This window comes from Chaetura pelagica, unplaced genomic scaffold (genome assembly GCF_000747805.2).
Source record: "Chaetura pelagica isolate M959 unplaced genomic scaffold, ChaPel_1.0 scaffold317, whole genome shotgun sequence".
NCBI classification, from domain to species: domain Eukaryota; kingdom Metazoa; phylum Chordata; class Aves; order Apodiformes; family Apodidae; genus Chaetura; species Chaetura pelagica.
Genome location: NW_009953864.1, coordinates 1,382,367 through 1,404,564, shown reverse-complemented (window position 1 = coordinate 1,404,564; position 22,198 = coordinate 1,382,367). Strand labels below are relative to the sequence as shown.

General features: G+C 39.1%; 1 protein-coding gene across 1 annotated transcript in view; it reads right to left on the bottom strand.

The window, feature by feature from the left end:
• The window catches only part of SEMA5A (sema domain, seven thrombospondin repeats (type 1 and type 1-like), transmembrane domain (TM) and short cytoplasmic domain, (semaphorin) 5A), a 241,042-nt gene extending 219,147 nt beyond the window's left edge, over window positions 1–21,895 (bottom strand). The window contains exon 1 of the mRNA XM_010001362.1: window positions 21,763–21,895. Coding sequence (XP_009999664.1) covers window positions 21,763–21,895 — 133 coding nt within the window. The remainder of the gene's footprint in view (window positions 1–21,762) is intronic.
• Between the last annotated feature and the right edge of the window lie 303 nt (window positions 21,896–22,198).

The window sequence follows — 22,198 nt, the reverse complement described above, 5'->3', positions numbered from 1 at the left end:
CACTACAGGCAGTTACCCAAGACATGCCTGATTGAAGTATTCAAATTTTGGTCTGGTTTATAAGCCAGTTGTGTTTTTCCTCCTGAGGTAAAGCAGAAAACATCACAGTACAACTGCAATTCAGAGGCACATACTCAAGTAAAGTAAGATTATTTTTACATACATCAGAACCAGTTTAAACTAGGGGGTTGAGTTTTTGCTTTGCTCTTTAAAAAAGGGTCTCATCAAATGGAGAACAATGAGAAAAACAAGCAAATCTGAATCTTCATCATTTTTGCTGTAAGAAGGTTGAGACGTGAGGGATAAAAAAAGGAAAATGATTGGGATTCATGTGAGATTTTTATTTTTAACCTGCCTTTCCTAGACCAGTTTAGTGCTACCTAAGACAGAGCAGGCAAGTAGGGGAGCTGCTGAAAATTGGCAAGGAGGATTACTTGTACTCAGAATGCATTATTAATAGTTACTTTTGCATTCGTATCACAGGTTGGACACACAATAGTGAAGCTATATGAACACAAATGTTGGTCTTGGAAAAGAGAATGCTTTTAATTTTTATTTTTTTAATTTGTTTTTACACAGACACACAGAATACACAAAATTGCTATAGCAATATAAATGTTTCTTAAAAAAAGTACAGCTGTACAAAAGCCTCATCTTCTAGAGCTTCTCTCACAGTTCTCAGGATAACGAAGCATTTTTCTTTGATTTTTTTTAAATGTGGTTCATTGGTCCAGAATACAGATGAAAGGTGATGAAAGCTATGTATGTTGAAAGTAGAAACTGATTGACTATAAGCATATTGGGATTAATAGATTGACTAAAGGAATATTAGAATTAACTGTATAAATGTTTAAGACTTGAGCAAATGGAAAACGACTTGACTTAAGTGACTTGACTTAGCATAAGTAGCTGGAGTGATACGGCCTTAGGCCACAATTCTAATTAAACTTCAGCTGAACTCCTGGAATTGAACCTTAGTTAAACTTTTATTCTGCCTCTTGGAATAATACTGAAACAAGATGTATACAACGAACTAATTACTCAAAATGATCTTATACAACGGAACGATGGATTAACCGAAACTTAGCTTGGAGAAATTGGACCGTTGGAAGAATTATCCCGACAAGAAGTGACTGATGTTGAATGGGGACACTTGGGCAGAGGAAGGTAGAACCAAGCAGAAAGGGAAGACAAAACCATCATAGAAGGTAACTGGATGAACAGTTGCATGAACAAGCACATGGCTTGTCAGGCAGAGGTAAAATATGGGTAAAACAGGTAAAACAGTTCAAGCTGTAATAAACTCTGTGACAGGACTTAGGGACCAAACTCCTCTTCACATTCAGGGGCTAAGACTAGGTCCAGCTGCACCCAGACTCCTCTCAGAGAAGGAGTTTGGAAAGCAAGAGGGCTTTCATGATGTGGTAGGAGAGTTTTCCCAGACCCTTCTTTAACAAAACATATGGCATATGACAGAGCACTGGAACAGGCTGCCCAGAGAGGCTGTGGAGTCTCCTTCACTGGAGACATTCAAAACCCGCCTGGATGCATTCCTGTGTGATGTGCTCTGGGTGACCCTGCTCTGGCAGGGGGGTTGGACTAGATGATCTTTCAAGGTCCCTTCCAACTCCTAGGATTCTATGATTCTATAAGAGGATGTAAAACTACCTATTTGAAGACTACAGGTGTGAAACTGTAAGAAGACTAAAGATATGCACACGGTCATGATCATTTAGAATACAGGCTCAACACTAACCCCACTGAGAGTGCCATGGCAGTGTAATTTTGTATACTGGTATCATCAGTTGCAGCTCAGGTGGCCAACACCTATTTTAAGCTCTTTTCTTTGTTCATGATGATATTGTTCCTTTTGCAAATGACTGGGTTGAAAAAAAATTTGTCTGGTTCCTGTTTCAGGATGATTTGTTTTTAATTTAAATATTAAAGTTCATCCATTCCTAAGGAGAGGACCCAGGAGAAAAATGTTATTCTGTGTCAAAACGTGTTCAGCCATAGCAGAGAACCATTAAACATACTGTGCAGAAGCTGTAATATCATCTACTTTGGATAAAAAAACAGATGGAACCATGCAATAGAATCACTTGGGTATGAGAAAACCAACTTCTGCATTTTTAATGACAGCCTGTATGCATCTGGGCAATTTTAAGCTTATGATGCTAGTTTGTGCATGTCCTACAGAACTTGTAGCTAAATTCACTAGGGATTCCATCTGCACTGGATGTTCTTAAATCAGGGTCTGAACACTGGACAGGAAAGGGGATGGGGCCACGTATTAGACACCTGACTACAGATACCATCAGCTGCTACTGCAGATGTTGTGCATAGAACCTAGCAGGATTATGTAGGAGGGGAAACAAAATATACATATGGATACACATTATAGGTCTGTGTAGCCTTAGATATATTTATTTGTTTAATTTATAAATATACATATATATCTACACAGACAAGGCTTTTCTTAGCTTTTTTGTACCTGATTTTGCAACCTCAACTGTCTCAGCAAGGCACAACAAAGCTTGAAGGCAAAGCAAAAGCAGAGGATTCAGACCATTTCCAGGTTTGGAGCAAGGGGGCAGGGAACAGGCAAGGCAAGCCAAAGCCCAGGCTAGAGAACAAGAAGAGAACGAAGACTTGCTAACATGCTAACAAATCTCTCTGAAATGCAATTCCTCTCTGTCCCTCCAAAATACAAATTATTTCATCCTTCATTGCATTCAGCAAAATTCTTGCTTGAGGTCAGGAAGAACAAATGGCAGCTAGAGATGGGGCTTTTTTTCAGCAAATACGCTGAAACTGTACCTCACACATGTCACAGTAGCATCACATATCACACAGGAATAAGCCTTTATGGGATAAAGCTACATTTTACCAATACTTTTGTACGGGAAAACTAACAAAAACCACTAACAAACAAACAAAAAAACAAACACACAAAAAAAACCCCCAAACAAACAAAACCACACAAACAAATGAACAAAAGAGACAAACAAAACCCACATAATATATAAAAGTAAAAGCTTATTAGCTAAATTCTACATTGAGTTACATGACAGAAAATTTATGCAGCTAAGTAAACAGAATAATTAGATTTATTTTCAGTTAAACAGCAAAATGTAGCTGAAAAACCTCAGGTGAAACAAGACCTTTCAGTTCTGTTACAAGTAAACTCTTGAGAGTCAAAAATGCACAACAAGCTATTAAAGGCTTGTAAATGACTTTGCCATGATTTTTAACTCAAATAAAAGTAATATCACTTTATTAACAGTTTTCATGTAGATGCAACATGACAAGCTATACAAAATAATGCAACTATAGATTTTGAATACTACAACAGTTGCATAAATAAATGTGAAAGTTAACACATAACCTAGTCATACTGCCTGTTGATCACAGCTGATGTCCAGTTCTAACCCTCCCCTTCCAGACATTCCCCTCACTTTCCTCTGCCCTCAGTTCATGTGCAGCAAAATAAACCAGTTAGCCCTTTAGTGACTTCTCTCTTCTTACTCTTAATACTGAAAACACTTTTTCAGACACACCTTTAACCTGATTTTTTTTCCCCATTGAAACTAAGTATGTGTATTTACCCTTCTGCAGACATCAGTTGCAAACTTAAAGCTGTCCATGGAAACCACACCATGGTAGATGGAAATTGATAACAGCTGGTCTCCAACAGACATTAGGTCCATTCAATACATTCCAGACATACATACCCTTAACAAAAAAAAAAGTTTGGTTTTGGTGGTTTTTTAAATTGCTATTACAGGACTGAAATCTGCAGGCCTTGCACCTCAAAAACAATCCTAAAAGAAAATGCATGTTTTCCCATGGAACTAAAAGATGGATATTGAACATGTTGGACCCTGAGAAAGTTAGAAAGCAACATGTCTCTTTGACACACTGTGACTCACATGCTGTGGGTTTTCCTGGGATTTCAGGTTGGGGTGAGTTTTTTTATAGCTTAAAACAAAGTTTGCCATGGCTCATGAACCTATGGCCAAAGCAAACACACTCAGCTCCTAGGGAAGACCAATGTAGTCTCCTAAAGAGCTTTAAAGACAAAGTTAACAATCAGAGATGGGCAGGAGGATGTTAGATACACAAAAAATAGAAGTCCAGAAATCAGTCTCAGTTTTACCTTAAATTTAGTATCCGCCCAACAGGTCACGGCTTGTTTGGTTTCCATTGTCCAAGGACTTGCCTAGGGCTGAGCTCTATTTTTTTTTTTTTGCAAATGAAATAGCACAGTTCTCTCCAACCTAAGTTTCATTACCTTAGAGCCCTTCAAAGTAGAGCTACAGTAAACAGTAAAATAAATTAAGAAATTACTAATAAGGAATAGAGGGGTATGTTGAGAAAGGAATCCAGAATTGATCTTGAATGGCAAATAAAGTCAAAAGGCAATAAAGGCATCTTGATTTCACTAAAAAATTAACATAGATACAAAAATTTCAGTAGTGTTCATGGTGTATGTATGAGACATCTCATGCCATGGTGTCCTGTTTGAAAATAGTGAGCAGCAATGTACACATACGCACAGTACCACCTTATTGAAGAAACTCTGTTAATAATAATAATAATAATAATAATAATAATAATAATAATAATAATAATCCGTCATAGCTGGAAAATAGCTGATTTGCAATATTAATAGAAGTCTCTGGGTGGCATCAGTTCAACAAATTCACTAATCTTACAAAAAAAAAAATTAAAATATGCTACCACATGATAAAGTTATTTTATAATTAAATGTATCTCATGTAAGGATGATACAATAATCCTTATCTTCCTGAAGCTGCCTAAGGATTTTAGCCTAACTTAGATCTTCTCTTCCTCTGATACTCAAGTTACATTTCTAACCTCTTCAAAGGCAGCAAGACAAGTCAGACATCTCCACTGTGATGTGCCATGTTGACTGCATTACATCACCCCCACTGCCCCATTAGCCCGAGGGGAATCTAATAAGCAAGTTGCCATGGCTGGCAAGAGGCAAGCCACCTGTTCACTCATTCAGTGTGTCCCGTTTTGGGACTTAATTGCAATGTTTGCTCTTAAAAGGACAGAGTTACTGGCACCTGTAAATACTCTGCTATGATGCTTCAGGACTCCGTTTTCTGTAACTATTTCAAAACTAGGACTGAGAAAAACAAGATTTTCTTCAGTAATTTCTGTGCATCATCACTACCAATTCAGTGTGATAGTAACACGTTCACTCTTAAATTCCCATTAGAATATAAATATATCCATGAATAATAAATTCACTCAGAACAACCCCAGGAAAACAAGTGTTGCTCTGCGCTGGGAAAGAAAAAAAAAAAAAAAAAGAGAAGAAAAATTGATACCAGAGCCTGTTGCATCTTTTATGATTCACTTCTGTCTATACTTTTTTTCCTACTTTCCAATCACCAGTCTTTTCTAGCTCTTTGTCTGTATTCTCTCCTCACAAAAAATGCCTTAACATACCCTTGCTAGTAAGTCACTGATTCACTGCAGATAAAAGGAAAAAAAGTACCACAGCTCAACTGAAGAAAGGAAATAGGTGCAAATACTATTCCATGAAGAGTACTCCATCATGACAGTTCAGCCAAAGAACAGCTGTACTGCTTCTGAAACCAATCACAGTACATCTCTGCTTATCCAAAAGGGGCTGAGGCTTAGTTTGTAAACAACATGACTTATTTTTCCAGGCTTTATTCAATACACATGTTGCTCAACATTCATACACAATGACTCTATGTTTATATAATGTCGAGCAATAAGGTTTAAAAAAAAAGTTGTAAACAGATAACAGGAAGAAATCAGCTGCAGTTACAAACATGTAACAGACAATTTAAGATGATACACACAGTTATTTTTTTCCTCAGATGAGCTTCTGAAAACACAGTTGCCAACAGACTTCTAGCTCAGGCACCACACTACAGCTGAACAAACTACCTCATGCAATCCTAAGGGCTGCAGTGCCATGAAACTCCACCACAACTAAGGCAGCTCTATTTCTGGTGCATAGTGTTTCTGCTCATACAAATTCAAGTTATTCTTTATACATTTGCAAATTCATTCATTACATATTTGTACTTAATGTATATTTCTGTACATTACTTTATGATTTAATGTCATCCTTTACATATTTGTACTTACTTTGGACCACAGTACCCTAGCCTAGCACTGTAGCAAAACAGGCCAAAAAGGGCTTCTCCCTATGGTTACATTCCTGTTGAATGCATTAACCATGACATCATTAAAAGCATCAATTCTTTTGAGAAAGCCAAGAAAAGAAAAAAGGCAAGCAAGTAGTACACAAAAAAAAATGTATCTAACAACTGTATTGACCACAGCAAATATTTTTCTGTTTCTCTTACAGAAAGACTCATTCTAGGAGTTAGAAGTACTCCAGAAAAAAACAATACGCTAATTATACTCATCTCAAAATCTAAATGTGACCTGCCACTTGCTACTCTTCCATAAGGACCATGGTGAAGCTGGACACTTTGAAGACAGCAGCTCACTGCGAAGCGGAGCAGGCCCGCCCATTACAGGCTGCTTTTCTAAACCATGTAATTCCAGATGTATGCTTTCTGTATATATTGCTAAGCTGGCAGATCTCATTTCAGGACCATGTACCTCCTTAGCTTTATGATCCTGACCACCTAGGCAGGTTGTCTTGAAGCACATTATCACTAAGGCGACTGCAGCTTACCAGTGTTTGCAGAGGTTCTGCTTCCACAGGAGGTCTGGGGAAAAGCCCACAGGGAGATTGTGCAGAGTGCCCATTGCCTGGGCTGTGCATGCAGACTCTGTGTAGGATGCAAAGCTAGGAGCACTGGATATACTTAAAGCCTTGAGTCAACACTCTGGGCATTAATTAAACCTTCATGGCTCCTGGCATCCCTTATCATGCATTTCAGAGGCAGAAAAAATAACTATCAATGCTTCGTACAGTAGCAGAGCCTAAAGGTAGTACCAATATTGCATTTTAGTCGCCAAGTTGCTTCTTATATATAAAAGGAGCAAGAAAACACCCAAGTAATCTGACTCGTAGGTGCCAAACACATATACACTCCACCAGGAAGAATTAGAAACCAGGAAGGTGCCTTTTCTGTAATTTTTAGTATACCAGAAGGACAAACTACTGCATTAAGAACCTTAGTCAAATGGACAAACAAGAAAAAATGCAACTCTCTAACATTTAAACCTTCTAGAAAGACACAAATCTGTTCTAAAAAAAATTGAAAAGCCAAGTCAATCCCAGCCCAGTGTCCCACTGAAACTCCTGTTGCTGAGATTAGAACATAGTTGCCATGTCCACTTTTTCATATATAAAGTACATTCAGATGTCAAGGCTAAGGAAAGTCATGGATGTAATAGATCTATGTCTTGCTACCAGAAGACTCTTAATAATCTAAATGGAGTACACCAGAAGCAGACAATATGCAACATATGTAGTAAAAAGTACTAGTTCAAAAACAGAAAGACGGCATCAGCTGGCAAAATGTCATGCTCCTCTAAAATGAAAGCATTAGGTCTGTTGCAATATTCAGTATTGTATGTTAATGAAAAAGATATTGCACCTAGTCCTTACCACACAGAACACATTTATACCTGGGCTGTGCGCATTTCTGACTTTTGTGATACAGAATTAAGAGTATGTGGACATCATAACTGGGAAACAAAAGAATATGTATTTATAATAGCAAATCCCTAATGTTTAATATAATTGAAAATAAAAATTACGTGTTAAAAAATTAAGAATGCTTTTATCTAGATTGAAAACTATAGGCATTCTGGTAAGTAAACAGTTGTCCTGGTTTGAGCCAGGATGAAGCCAATTTTTCTTTTTACTGCTTTTTTTTTCCTTCAGTAAGCTTTCTTTTAACTAGCAACTGTGTGTTCTGCTAGGCTGATAAAACAGTGGAATGTTTTTCTAACTACTGAGGCTTCAAGGCCGCACCTGCACTCTGCCAGCTCAGACACTATGGGGAGATCTGTGACCCCCCCGTAGGAGGCTGAGTTAGACAGACAGCAAAACTGGCCAAAGATATTCCATTCCATATATCTACGTAAGCTCAGAGGAAGGTCAGAGATCACAGAAGACAACTTCCTTCCTTCTTTTTCTTCCCTTCTCTTCAGTCCATGGCCAGTGTCCAGGGAGGACTCTGTTCATCCATCACCGTCGATCCTCAGCCTTGATCTCTCGTGACCCCCATAACTCTCTGCTTTCTCCAGCAGCAGCTCCGGGATTCCTCGGGACTCTTCCCAGTTCAGGGAAGTGCTGTGGGAGTTGCTGGGGTGGGGGGAGGCGAGAGGCTTTTGCCCATACCTGAATATATCTGTATATAATTGTATATATTTTCTTGTATCATTCATTAGTGTTTTAATTAAAGCTGTGTAGTTTAGTTTTCAATCCAGTCAAGTCTCTCTCTTTTTCTCTCTCTCCTTCCCTACCTGGGTGGGGGGGGGAGGGGATCGAGAGCATTGTTGTCGGACCTGAGTCAAACTGTGACAACAGTAATAACTTTATAAAGTTTCTAGAAGAGGGATCCAGCATAAGAAAACAAAACATTTCTTCCCATCAAGGAAAAAAAAAACCCACAACTTTAAAATTGTTTAGGCAGCATTAGCTAATGCAAGACAGTCCTCTAGAAAAGAAAAGATGAAGTTACGACTTTGCCCAGCATGATTAAATCAGCAACCACAAACCAAAAGATTCTTCTTTTAAGTCTTACCATACTATATTTGGTTCCCCTTTGGAATTGAAAATGTGTCAGATCTCCACCTGCAGTTCAGAGCTCATCTTTTCTTATAGGGAGAGGAAAAAAAAAAACAAAAACCAAAAAAACCCCAAACAAACAAAACAAGACAAAAATAACCTCAAAACTACAGCTTCCTTTAAATATCCAACTCTGGAGTTCTCTTTGGATCCCAAACAATGCAGCTACCTTCCTTCAACTATCCAACACAATTTAACACAGTCCTGAAACTTGCCTTTCCTTTCAAAGGGAACTGCAGAGGTCAAGAAGTAAATATGTAGCTCTAGCCTTATCTAGAAGCTCTGCCAGCTCCCTGAGCTCCTCTCCACTTCAAATCATCTGTAATAAAACAAATCCCAAGACCATAAACCTCTTGACATTTTCCAGAAATTTCAACACCTGCTTATTGGGCCTTCATTTTGTAACCAAGAATTACAGCTTTGGACCAATTTTTGAGGTAATGGAGGTAGGGCTATTATTAATTTATTATTAATGAGAAAAGCAGAAAACAAAGCATAATTAAAGTATATGTTTTGTTACTTTAAATGAGTGAACCTGAACTTCTTTCTTAAGCCTACTGTAAACTTATTTCCTTATACCTGACTCCTCACATCTTCCACTGGTTCTCTCATTAGGCTCAAAGTCATTGCCTTTGCAAGTTGCCTCCTGCTCTCCAGGCAGGGCAGGCGCAGTCACAGCAACTGTCCAGCCCTGGTCCAACAATTCCTGCTTTTGCAATCCTCTCTAACTTCTCAAGTCTCAAGGTCTAAAATCCAACTTACATTCCTGTTTTCTTTGTCCTGCCAGAGATTCACCAGCTAGAAGTACATATTTCTGCATTCTTACATGTGTGCATATGTCTATTACTGGGATAATTAAAGGGAATTTGGGTTCTGACTGTCTGTGCCCTCAAGGAAGAGACAGTAACATCTGCTGCAATGAGTACTTATTCCTTCTTTTTCTGAACAAGGGTTTTGAATTGTTTATGCTTCATTGTTCAAACACACACATTGCATACAAATATGAGAAAATTTAAGGGAAAATAATTGAACCCCCACCTAGATGAAAGCAGTTTCAGCACTATGAGCACAGTTTTTATATACTCAGAATCACTGCTGAGTTGTACAGAAATTATGCAGTGACAAGGTATCAGCCATGATATACAATTACAGCCCCTTTGAGTTTTCTTTTTCTCATATACAGAAACAGCATGAAACGAGAGTCCCAGATCACTCCAAAAAACTCCAAACCAAAACAATAAAACTTACTTTGTAAATTTATACCAGCCAGCTGGAAGAGATCTCATTAACCATACCCTTCCCACTTCTAAGGAAACAAACCCTTGACTTAAACATGGCATACCTGATGTTATAATATTTTTATATTATACAGTATCAGTCATTTGAGGACAGCATTATATTTAAGAATAATAACTAAGTATGCTTAGAGAAAATTTAAGTTGCCAATAATTGTGCTTAAAAATTTGCAGTTACCTGATCTTCTTAATAAGCCAAGAGTTGAAAGAGGATTTCCAAATCCTGGTCTGCTTTAAAGCAAAAGGCCTACCAATCTTTACTAAATGCTCAAATCAGGAAACACGAAGATATCATGCCAGCAGACTATCACGAAGAAACAAATAGAAAATAAGGCAAAAAGAGAAGGGAAGAGCCAAAACTGAGGCATCTGATTTTGGGGGGCCCAGTTCCAGTCCTCACAAGGTGTTTAAAAACAACGCAGACTTGTGCTTGTCTACTTGCAGATTGCATTCAACTATTATTCTTTCCCCAGTTTCATCATTGCATACATCTGTTCTCATGATTTTGTAATAGAATATTCGTAAGTATCAGCCTGAATGACATCACACTGACATAAACTGAAATCCATTGCTCTAGAAACACAGTAGGTATTGCAATCTGCTCTCTCACCATTTAGACTCTCCACTATTTCAGCTATGTGAAATTTATGTCCTCCAAGTAATCATTAAACTGTGTTTAGTTGAAGCTGTCAGAAAAAGATCAGCAACCCCCCTTTTCTTCAACCTGGCTGTACAACAGATAGGTGCTCAGGTGCACTGGATGGTTAGAGAATAAACAAATATAAAAAAGAATTTCCAGAGGGGGAACACCTGGAGAATGATAAAACAGATTTCAGGTGTAGTGCTTGTAAGGGCAACTATGGAGTCACCTTGACTGCATTTCGGGATAAGTCTTTTATGTATAAGTAAATAGCTTAACATGCACTAGAAGAAGGAGCTCAGGCAGGAACAAAGAGATCTGAGGGATCACTGGGAACTACTAAAACTGTTCACAGGTTGCATCACTTCAACTCAAGACTCTTATGTAAAAACACACACAGATATTCAGGCAAATGAGGCAGCATCCAGGCAAGAAACATAAACCAAACAAACTGCAAGGTTAAAAACCAAACCAACAAACACACGTACCAAAAAAAACAACCATAGTTTTAGGATTAAAGGTACAGGAAGCCTGTCATCAGATTAGAAGCAGGCTAAAACAGAGATGGGATGATGTGCAGGTAAGGAAGCAGAAGGCATATAACATAAAACCTCAGAGAAACACAAGAATTATTATTCTGCACCAGTCTTAAATTCCTCTCTGGTTTAATATCCTGTTTCTACCAGCTTCTAGTTTAAGATGGCCCAGAAAAAAAGGTATAAGGAGCCTGCCGTAGACAGTACTGGTATTATCATTCCATTCTTCATATTATGTCGCAATCCAGTCTCTAAAAATGAGGAATGGTCTAACCCTTAAACATATAATTTAAGAGCAGAAAAGGGGGAGGACACATTACAGAAATCTAATCAACGCAAGAGATCTAAAATTAAATTAAAAAATAAGGGTGTGTGAATTCTAAGGAGAAAGAAAAAAAACAGTGAAAAAAGGAGGATGAAGGAGGGAAGACTTTCAGTCAATTTACACCGCAAATCACCTGCAGGTCAGCTGATCTGTTCAGGGTAGGGACTCATTCAGCGGGATAGGTAGAGATGACTACACTACTATTTAAAGGACTTTTTCTGAGCTATGAGAACTATGGCACAAAGCTCAGCTGTGTTTTGACATGTGTAAATACTGCTTGCTGCCTGTGCCCATCACCACATTGGCGAAAGATTTATTTTGCCAGTCAAAACCCAGTAACTTCACACAGCACAAAGCCCACATGCTCTTCCCAGTGATTGCAGCTCCCCCTTCCATTTACCAGTTCTGGCCCCTGCGCTGCCACTGCCTGTCTTTCCATACATGATGCAGAGGGATGGACTGACCAGGGAACATGCTTGACATCCTTAGATGTCCCCCTTCTTCAGAGGGGCTCAACCTGACACATTTTAACACTTACATGCTGGCTTTGGCAACCAGACACAGAATTCCTCTGGAAGGAGACCATGTTGTATGGTTTTGGGAAACCAATACTTGGTTTCGACATGGAGTTTTGTAAAGAAACCTGTCCATTTTTTAAATATGTATTGTAGGGAACAGAAGTATAAAGCCAACTGCCTATAGACAGTTATAATAATGACACGTTATTTTCATGGGAAATACCTGTTTCAAGCAGCAAGACCTTCTTTCTAGAAGTGATCATTTTATGACACATTCTTATGTGACTGAGGGGTGACCTCATCAATGTTTACAAATATGTAAGGGGTGAGTGTCAGGGGGACGGAGTTAGGCTTTTCTCAGTGATGACCAGTGATAGGACAAGGGGTAATGGGTGTAAATTGGAGCATAGGAGGTTCAAGGTGAATATCCGAAAAAAATTTTTTACTGTAAGAGTGACAGAGCACTGGAACAGACTGCCCAGGGAGGTTGTGGAGTCTCCCTCACTGGAGACATTCAAAACCCACCTGGATGAGTTCCTGTGTGATGTACTCTAGGTGACCCTGCTCTGGCAGGGGGGTTGGACTAGATGATCTCTCGAGGTCCCTTCCAGCCCCTAAGATTCTATGATTCTATGATTCTATGTTGGTATATGAACATACTAAGCTTCTTTATTAACTTTTTTTCAGCATAATAGAATTTCTTGATTCTATAAATTCATCCAAGACTGTAGTTCATAAAATATTTTCAGGTCTGAAAATCTTCCATGCAAAAAATATAAGGACCAAAAAAACAAGTCATATTATAATACAAAGGCTATACAGGGTAAAGGTTGACACCGATCTTGGTTAGAGAATGGATCCAAGACTTCAAAGTGGAACATGTTCCCCGCCTCCCCAACTCCTCACCACAAAAACAAAAACAGGCCCCAAGCCAAAAAAAGAGAGCGACAAGCAAGAAAAAGAAAAGAAAAAAACACAACCCCACAAACAACAGAATAGCACTTCTCTTTGTAGAAATTATATTTGGTCTTAAGGACACTGTCAAAGTATTTGTCATTATTAGCAACTACTTTAGTCACTTTACTGTAGACATAGCACTGCTGCATCCTGCCCAGCCACATCAACTGTGCAGCCATGAGCTCTGTGAAGATCTGGGCACAAATGTGTTACATCAGGACAAGTTAAAAAGGGCCAACCCAGAGCTCGTCAGCCATGCAATGCTAACTAGCCATATCCATGCTCTTCCGCTTCAGTCAACATTCGTTAGCTTTGGACATGTTGCAATGCAGTCCCTGCATAGAGGGGATAACCAAATTCACATGAAACAGTGTGGATATTATGCACAGAGAACTTAAAACTTCAGCAAAACATTATTTACTCTGTGTCAGATGATTTAGAAACAATGGATATGCTTCATCAATGCTTTTTCCAATGAGTAGTTCAGAAGAATACTGACACTGCTGTCGTTAGAAGGGACAGAGCATACCTTAAACACCTTATGAAACAAATATACTGGCTGGTGGAAAAAAAATAAAATAGAGAAAAATTGAAGTAGTATTGTGTTTCCTCTTGTCGTTAAACACACCAAACTTCTAGAAGATGACAGAACTTCAGCTGCTTAGGAGCTCTGTTTCTTGGCTGCTAATCTGTTTCTTTAACATATGCCAGTTTGGATGCTTTACAACCTTTCAGTAAAAATGCCCATCTCCATTAAAAATGCATCTCTTCTGAAGAAGAAGGAGGAAATGAAAATCAAAAAAAGATATTTTAATTCTATCTGCCCACTTTGTACAGCTAGGGGAATGTGGCAGCAGCCCCTCACTCATTCTGTTGCTTCATTAACAACTGGGAAATCTCATGTGCTAGGGCAACAGGGAAGAAATCACTCAGGACGTCAGTGCAGCTCACTAGCCATTAGAGACACTGCTGATTTTCAATTATCAGAAACATATTAAAATTATTAATATCCTATCAAGGTCCAGCACATGGCTGGGATGCCAAAGGAACTGTAAATTAATGCTTGCTTTAAAGCATGATCACTTCCCCACACACAAAAAAAAGTTAGCCGATATGCAAGTCCTCTGCTTAGAGGATTCAGTCCGCACCATACCCAGGGTTTTACGGGTGTTTTAGGAAAATAGTAAGGGGATACTATCCTTCAGTCTTCAAAGCTATAATTTTTTTTAATTAACTGTAAGAGGTTCAAGTTGCCATTACCCACTAAGCACTTAAGTCTCCTCTACAAAAGTGAAGGCAAACCTGTTTCAATATAAAAAGTACAAAACTGGTAGAAGAATGCTTTTCATCCTTAAGTGGTGATGGTTCTTGGCAGGGAATCTCATAGTCTTACCATCTAGACAAACCAAAGTTGCAATATCTAGAAAGCAGCTTTTCTTCACTGATGAATCATCTTTATTTAAAGAAAACCCCAAAAGACAGATGACAGGAAGCAACACCTCAATCCCACTGCTGAAGCTGGCAGGAGGTCATTAAAGTGTATTTTTGAAAACCAGTGAAAAGAGAAGGAAAAAGTAAAAACCGAGCAGCTTAGTAGACTGCTATTAAGCAGTATCTTGCAACAAGGTAAAGAGAAGACAGCACAAACAAAAACAAGTTCATGCACCATGTATCCTTCTTCATTCAACCCACATGTTATTTCCTACTGGCATATGTAAAGTGCATGCACTCTGTATACAAACCACATGATAAAATGAGCAGAGCGATGTCCGAGTCCATATTACTTACACAAACATCAAGTGAGGGAACTCTGTGGTGGTTAGACAATAAGGTTAAGAAAATATATTTCTTGGGATTCCCGAATGAATGAATCAAAAAATAAGTATGCTATTTTTCTTTTCTGGTTAACCACAAGTAGAAATGAAGGGTTTATGCTCATTTCTTCTATGGATTTAGACATGTTATTTTTGAGCTTGTTTATTCAACAGATAACTTCTTTACAGTACAGCATGTATTTAAAATATCACTAAATACAGCTTCTAAAATTGTGTCAGCTCATGCTTTTTTGTTGTGACAGCACAGCTTAAATTCTGATTACTTTATGGGAGCATAAAAGAATGAGATCTGCCCCAGAGTAGATTAGCTCAGCTATACCCTTAACATCAATTAAGTCAAGTTCACAACTACGCTTTATTTCTCACTGAAAATGCTACGAAATTTGACTTTACACCAGTAAACTGCAGGACAATAAATACTTATAACTTCACATCTGAAATGGGAGTGGGGTAATTTATTATTTTTACAGCTTACACACCACTAAGTAACTGGGATGGCCCCTTCAGTTCCACTACTTGGATGGGGTCTGTCTACAGCAGGAGTCATCAACTGAGTGTGAGTTTTGACAGCTCTGACAGTTCCAAAGTTCAGCAAATGTGGAGGTGAAACAAAGTGCCACTGTAACTACTTTTACACTTTTATATTTTTAACCAGTAATGAAATTTCAGCTCCACAGAGAGCTACCACAAAGTTTCTGTAGAGGAAAGAGCTAAGCACTTTGAAAGCTATGGAAATATTTAAACAAACATTACTAAACTGGTTTGCTTTGGCTTGTGTGTAAGAATAGTTCCACTTTTATAAACAGTCGTTTCTCACAGGCATCTTATTTTTCTAAATGCTGCTTGTCTATGGTTTGTCCCACACTGCTCCTACCCAGAGAAAATTAGGTTTCCACAGCTTTTTATAACTGTTTAGAATAAACACATCTCTTACGATATTAAGAGACTGTGTTTTCCAAGAAGTTGACCATCAGTAAACTCCAATACACTTCACAAATCTAAGATTTCATATCTACATACACAAGAAGATAAAATAAAACTGAAAATTGTAAGGCACTGTCTTTAATAACAGCTTATTCCAGCCCTTTTTCTTTATTAACTCAAGTTTTTTCAAGCATAAATATACTATTTACACATTGTAAATATGCAAAGACCACTAACCTAACACCAAGTCTCTGTGTCCATTCTATCACCTGTATTTTGTTCCCTTGCACCCAATTCTGTAAGTTGCACACATTTTAAAATGTTTTTACTCTAATCCTAGCATAGCTGATGAATCTTCAGTATATGTGTGCAACAAATGCAGACAGGTTTTTATTTATTTTTAAAGCCTGAATTTCAACAGACTAACAGACCGTTGCACATCTGGAGGCAGATTCCTCCTTGGAGAGAAAAGAACTTAAAAGAGGGACTATGCATCCTCACAGTTCCACAATGTAAAAGACTGGATATTGGCTTGATCCTGTCAATCTATGCCATGCTTAGAGGTGTGCTTTTATATCAATCCAATCTCTGTGACTAGTTCCTACCAATGAGAAAAAGTTTCCAAGGAAGACACAAAGTGGCTTAAGCTAATCTAGCTAAGAACTATAGCAACAGACTTAGAGTTGAAACATTTTCAGACCTGCAGTGTAATAGCTTCCGGGAGACAGGTCTGTTATGCATTTCTAACATGAAATATGCAGATCAACAAATTACAATGTGATTATTACTGCTATCTATGAGAGATAAAATGAAAGAGATTTTTAGATCACCTAAAAATCCTTTGAAAGTGGACACATCTCCCCTGCTTCTGCAGTTTCTCTTCCCTCTTCCACCAGCAAACAAAATGCTTGAGTAATCATTCTCAGTTGGTTCTTGCCATTTAATATCAGGAAATATACCATGGTCCTTCAGCCAAAACGTTTTAGCTTGGAAAATCAGTCACAGAAATAGTATGTGCCTCTCCACAAAAGGTAGCACGACATGACCATCACCTAAGTGAGCGCTTTTTGATTGGCAGGGGGAAAGAAAGCTCTTTCAGGAGATATGCTCCCTTTTAATATTTCACCATGACAACTCCTGGAGACTACTTTTTCTTTTTAATAGTTTTTTGCAGCTGTTCACCCATAAGCCACACCAGACTCTCACTCCATTAGTTTTATTTAATAGTCTAAACTCTTATCTACTGTGACTCTCAAATGAAGACAAATCAAGTAAGTACACTGCTGTTTTGGCATACCAGAAACTACAAAAAAAGACTTCAGTCAGTTATAAATAAAATAAAAGAGTTGATATCTCTGTAAAGTGAGTACTGAGTTTACAAGCTTTAAAGTACCTACCATTCAATACCACTCAGTTTTGGCTGATGTTCAGCATCCCACACAGCATTTAGCCCTGTGGATCTAATATTATTATAAGATGACTTTACAGAATACAGTATTAATGCAGCATTCAAATTAAAGGTTTAATAGCTGTTAAGAATTGATTTCAGGACTCTGTGTTGGTCTAGCAGCACTAACAATGTCAATAGACACAGAAGGCTTTTTCCTATAGGCATTCATGAAGTCAGTAAATGCTGCAGGAAGAATACAGAAGTCAGGAAGTGACACCACAGAATCACAGAACTGCTGGAGTTGGAAGGAACTTAGTAACAGAGGACAAGGAAAAGGCTGAGGTGCTTAACACCTTCTTTGCCTCAATCTTTAGCAAAAATAATAGCTACCCTCAGGACAACTGGGCTCCTGAGCTGGTAGGCGGAGATGAGGAGCAGAATCCCTCTCCTGTAGTCCAGGAGGAAGTAGTTAGGGACCTGCTGTGCTACTCAGACCCCAACAAGTCCATGGGTAGGATAAGATTCATCCTAGGGTGCTGAGGGAGCTGGCAGAAGAACTGGCTAAACAGGTCTCAATCATTTATCACCAGTCCAGATGACTGGAGGTTGGCCAATGTGACGTCCACCCACAAGAAGGGTCAGAAGGAAGATCTGGGGAACTATAGGTCTGTCAGCCTGATCTCGGTGCCTGGCAGGATTATGGAACAGATTGTCCTTAGTGCCATCAAGCAGCATATAGAAGACAGCCAGGGGATCAGGTCCAGCCAACATGGGTTTAGGAAAGGAGGGTCCTGCCTGACTAATCTCCTTCTATGACTGGGTGACCCACCTGGTGGATAAGGGAAAGGCTGTGGCTGTAGTCTACGACTTCAGCAAGGCCTTTGACGCAGCCTCCCACAGCATCCTCCTGGAGAAGCTGGCAGCCCATGGCTTCAACAGGTGCTCCCTTTGCTGGGTAAAAAACTGGTGAATGGAGCTGCATCCAGCTGGCGTCTGGTGACCAGCAGTGTCCCCCAGGGAGCAGTACTGGGTCCAGTCCTATCCAACATCTTTACTGATGACCTGGATGTGGGGATTGAGTCCACCCTCAGTGAATTTGCAGATGACACCAGGCTGGGGGGAAGTGAGGATCTGCCAGAGGGCAGGAAGAAGCTGCAGAGAGATCTGGACAGGATGGATCGATGGGCTGAGGCCAACGGCATGAAAGTCAGTAAGACCAAGTGGAGGGTCCTGCACTTTGGCCACAATAACCCAAGGCAGCGCTATAGACTGAGGGAAGAGTGGCTGGAGAGCAGCCCAGCAGGGAGGGACCTGGGAGTACTGGTTGACATCCAGTTAAACGTGAGCCAGCAGTGTGCCCAAGTGGCCTGGAAGGCCCATGGCATCCTGGCTTGTATCAAGAATAGTGTGGCAAGCAGGAGCAGGGATGTAATTCCCCCCCTGTACTCAGCACTGGTGAGGCCTCATCTCAAGTACTGTGTCCAGTTCTGGGCCCCTCACTTCAAGAAGGATATTGAGGTGCTGGAACAGGTCCAGAGGAGAGCAACAAGGCTGGTGAAGGGACTAGAGGGAAAGTCTTATAGGGATAGGGTGAGGGAGCTGTGGTTGTTTAGCCTGCAGACTCAGAGAGGACCTTGTATCTCTCTCTTATTTTACACTTTGATACCTCAAGTAGTCCGTTGCTCACATAGAGGTTCAAAGATAAACCTCTTGTCCTTCAGTCTCATATCTTTTATTTTCCCTTAACTAGCAGTTCTGCAACTACAAGTCAATTGCTCAAACTGGTGTCCACAGCAGTTATGTCCCCTACCTGTCACATACTATGTATTGTGCTGCAAATATTTTTCCACAAATACTTTTAGATTAACTAGTGATTCCCAACAGACTACTGGAGTGAGTACAAGCTGCAGCTTGTCAGAATATTTTTAAGTGAAAGACAACTTTTTCAAGGTATGTCAGTTCATAAAAGCTTAGGTATGTTATGGATATGTACTGATTAATGGTATTTTTAGCACAAAGGTCAAGGGAGAGTCTGGCACTGAAATCCTGTATTACAAATCTGACAGTAAATGTTTCTATGTAATCGTATTTCCCACATATATTTACAGAAAAAGGAATTGGTGTTGTTCAGTAAACCCTAACTGGGGCACTATGTCTGGCAACATGAAAAGATGCAACTGAAACAAGACAACAGAGGAGGTGTCTGTCCCAAAAAGCCTTAGCATAGTAACTTAGAACTGGAAGGATACAGCTAGAAATTGAATACAACAAAGAACAGTAAGGGAGGATCAGGCTAAATTCAAGCTACTCTCCTACATGTTGGCTGAATGAGATTCATAAATCAACACATTTTTAATAAACTTTTTGCATGTGGCTCTGGTAATGAATATCAATTATTTCCTTTTACAGTTTCATTAAAAAGAAAAAGTACATGCAGTGACCACTTGTTTCTGTAAGTAAGCTCTTAAGTGCCAGAATTTTAACTGTCTACTTCAATTTAAAACATTGCATATGTGTGTTATGATAAAAATAACATTTTTAACTCAATTAGACACACAACATGAATGCTAAGAAAACCAGATACAAATCATATTCATTAGACTATCAATGTAAGAGAGACAAAGGTCCCTCCTTCACAACAGACTGATGGCTTGCTGTTACCAGGTACAGAATGTAATCATTTTAGTTCAGTCTCCAGTATTATTGGAGAAAGGGACAGCTGGTACCATTACTCTTATTAAACCATTAAAATGCCAGAACAAAAAATTTTTTTCTGTAGAAAACACAACATTATTTTCTCTAACTTTATGAAAAGAATGGAAACAAATCTTTTTTCAATTAAAATTCAATAAATCCTAATTCATTGGAACAAAAAAATTACACATGTGCTTTCTTAGAAAAACAGGAGGAATGCAATATGTAATGTAATACATCTTAATCCCTACATCCTCATAGCTACAAACTATTTGGAACTTATTCTAAGTTGCGACAGTAATGGAAAATCTCATTTCAAAAAACAAAATAATCATATAAGTTTTTAAATGCCTCAGGTTTTTACAGATAATATCCTCCAAGTGTTCTTCACTTTGTTCCAAGTGTTCCTCAGCGATCCATCCCAATCCTCAAGATGACAACCACATGTATGACTGGCCTGGCAAAGCACGGAACTCATGGTGGAGCTCCAATGCGAAAAGACTATGTATGAGGTGTAAGCAGGGACAAGGTGATCAAGGAGGAATTTCGAAACACCAAACGGGCACGTAAGGATGGTGTTCGGTTAAACAAAGTTCAATGGGAGTTAAGACTTGCATGGAATGTCAAGGGTGGTACAAGCAGCTTCTACCCTAGAATAGTCATAAAAGGTCAAACAGGGAAAGCCTGTTCATGAATTGGGCAGGTGATCTAGTGCCAGTAGACACAGATGACACTGAGGGACTCAATACCTCCTTTGTCTCAGTCTTCCCCAACAAGGTCTCAAAGGCATCTGGTATTTACCAAAGGGGTTCAAGAACTACCAGCAGTAGATGAGGCCTGAGTCAGGAATGAGTTGCAAGATCCCAACTTATATAAATCCATTGGATGACACAAGGTACATCCATGAACACCAAGATATCGGGCCACTCTTAATCTTTGAAAAATCACAGAGATCAAGGAAGGTCCTCAGTAACTGCAGGAAAACAAATGTGAAAACTACAGGCCAGTGAATCTTACTTAATCTCCTGGGAAAGTCATGGAGTTAGTCTTCTTGGAACTCACCTTTCTGGACATAGGGAGGAGAAGGTGACTGAGAACAGTCAGCATGAATTTGCCAAGGTTAAATCATTCCTAGTTGCCTTCTATAATAAAACGAGTATTTTTTATAATGAGGGGAGAGCAGAGGATGTAATTTATCAGAAGGCTTTCAATGCTGTATCACTGCAAGTTAGAATGTTACCATCTGTCTCTTTAGGTGGATAAGCAGATGGGCAGAAGGCTGTTTGGATGATCAAGGCCAGAGTAAATGTTTAATGGATCTTACTCCACAATCAGGCCAGTAACACGTGGAATATCACAAGGGTTGATCCTGGGACCTGGCCAGTTTAACACCTTTATCAATGACCAAGAGGAGGATACAGAGTGCAATCTGGAGAGTTAACACCAAAGACAGCACCAAATCCAGATAAACAGTTGATAAGCTTTAGGGCAGGACTGCCATCCAGAGGAACCCAGACAGGCTGGGGGAAAGGGCCAAAAGCAACCTCAGGAAATCAAGTGTACACATGCAAAGTCCTGCATCTGGAAAGGAACCACCTCATGCAACAGTACAGTCTGGTTTTAATCACAAAGAAACAGAAGTCACCCACTTTTAAATGATACATTCAGCACAAATTGTGAACAAACTTTGCAAGCTTAGTTGCATTTAAATTGTATGGAATACAGTCCAAGCTAATATATAACAGGACTGAATGCACTTTTTCTTATCATACCATTCTACATTTAAAACAGAGGCTTCCTTTAAGAGATTACACCATCCTTAGCCTACTTCTGGTAAGGTTTTTTGTGTTTATCCCTTACCTTTATATGCAATAACTGGGTGCTCAGCTCTGTGGCAGTGGGTATCTTCTGTTGTTGTTGGCTTCAGTATTCCTAATACCCCAAGTCCTACCAACAGTAGTGCAAGGATGCAGCTTCCTTTCATGGTGGTCATGCTCTCCTCCCCAGCAGTCACTTCTTTTAACTTCTTGCATTCATGTGGGAAAAGCACCTGGAGAATTCAAATAAATTTACTCAAGCACAAGAGCAAACCACAGAAAAAAATAAACAATTCTTGATGTTTAAAACAAAACATTACTTTCTGTCTGCATATTATTTGCATATTATTTTATCCTCAAAAGTACATTAGCAGCTAGTCCTCTAATTACTGCATAAACTTATAATCAGTTACACAATTTAGGAATAGTGATTTATTTTATCATCCAGCAGGATTCAAACCCAGTTCTTCATTCCCTCA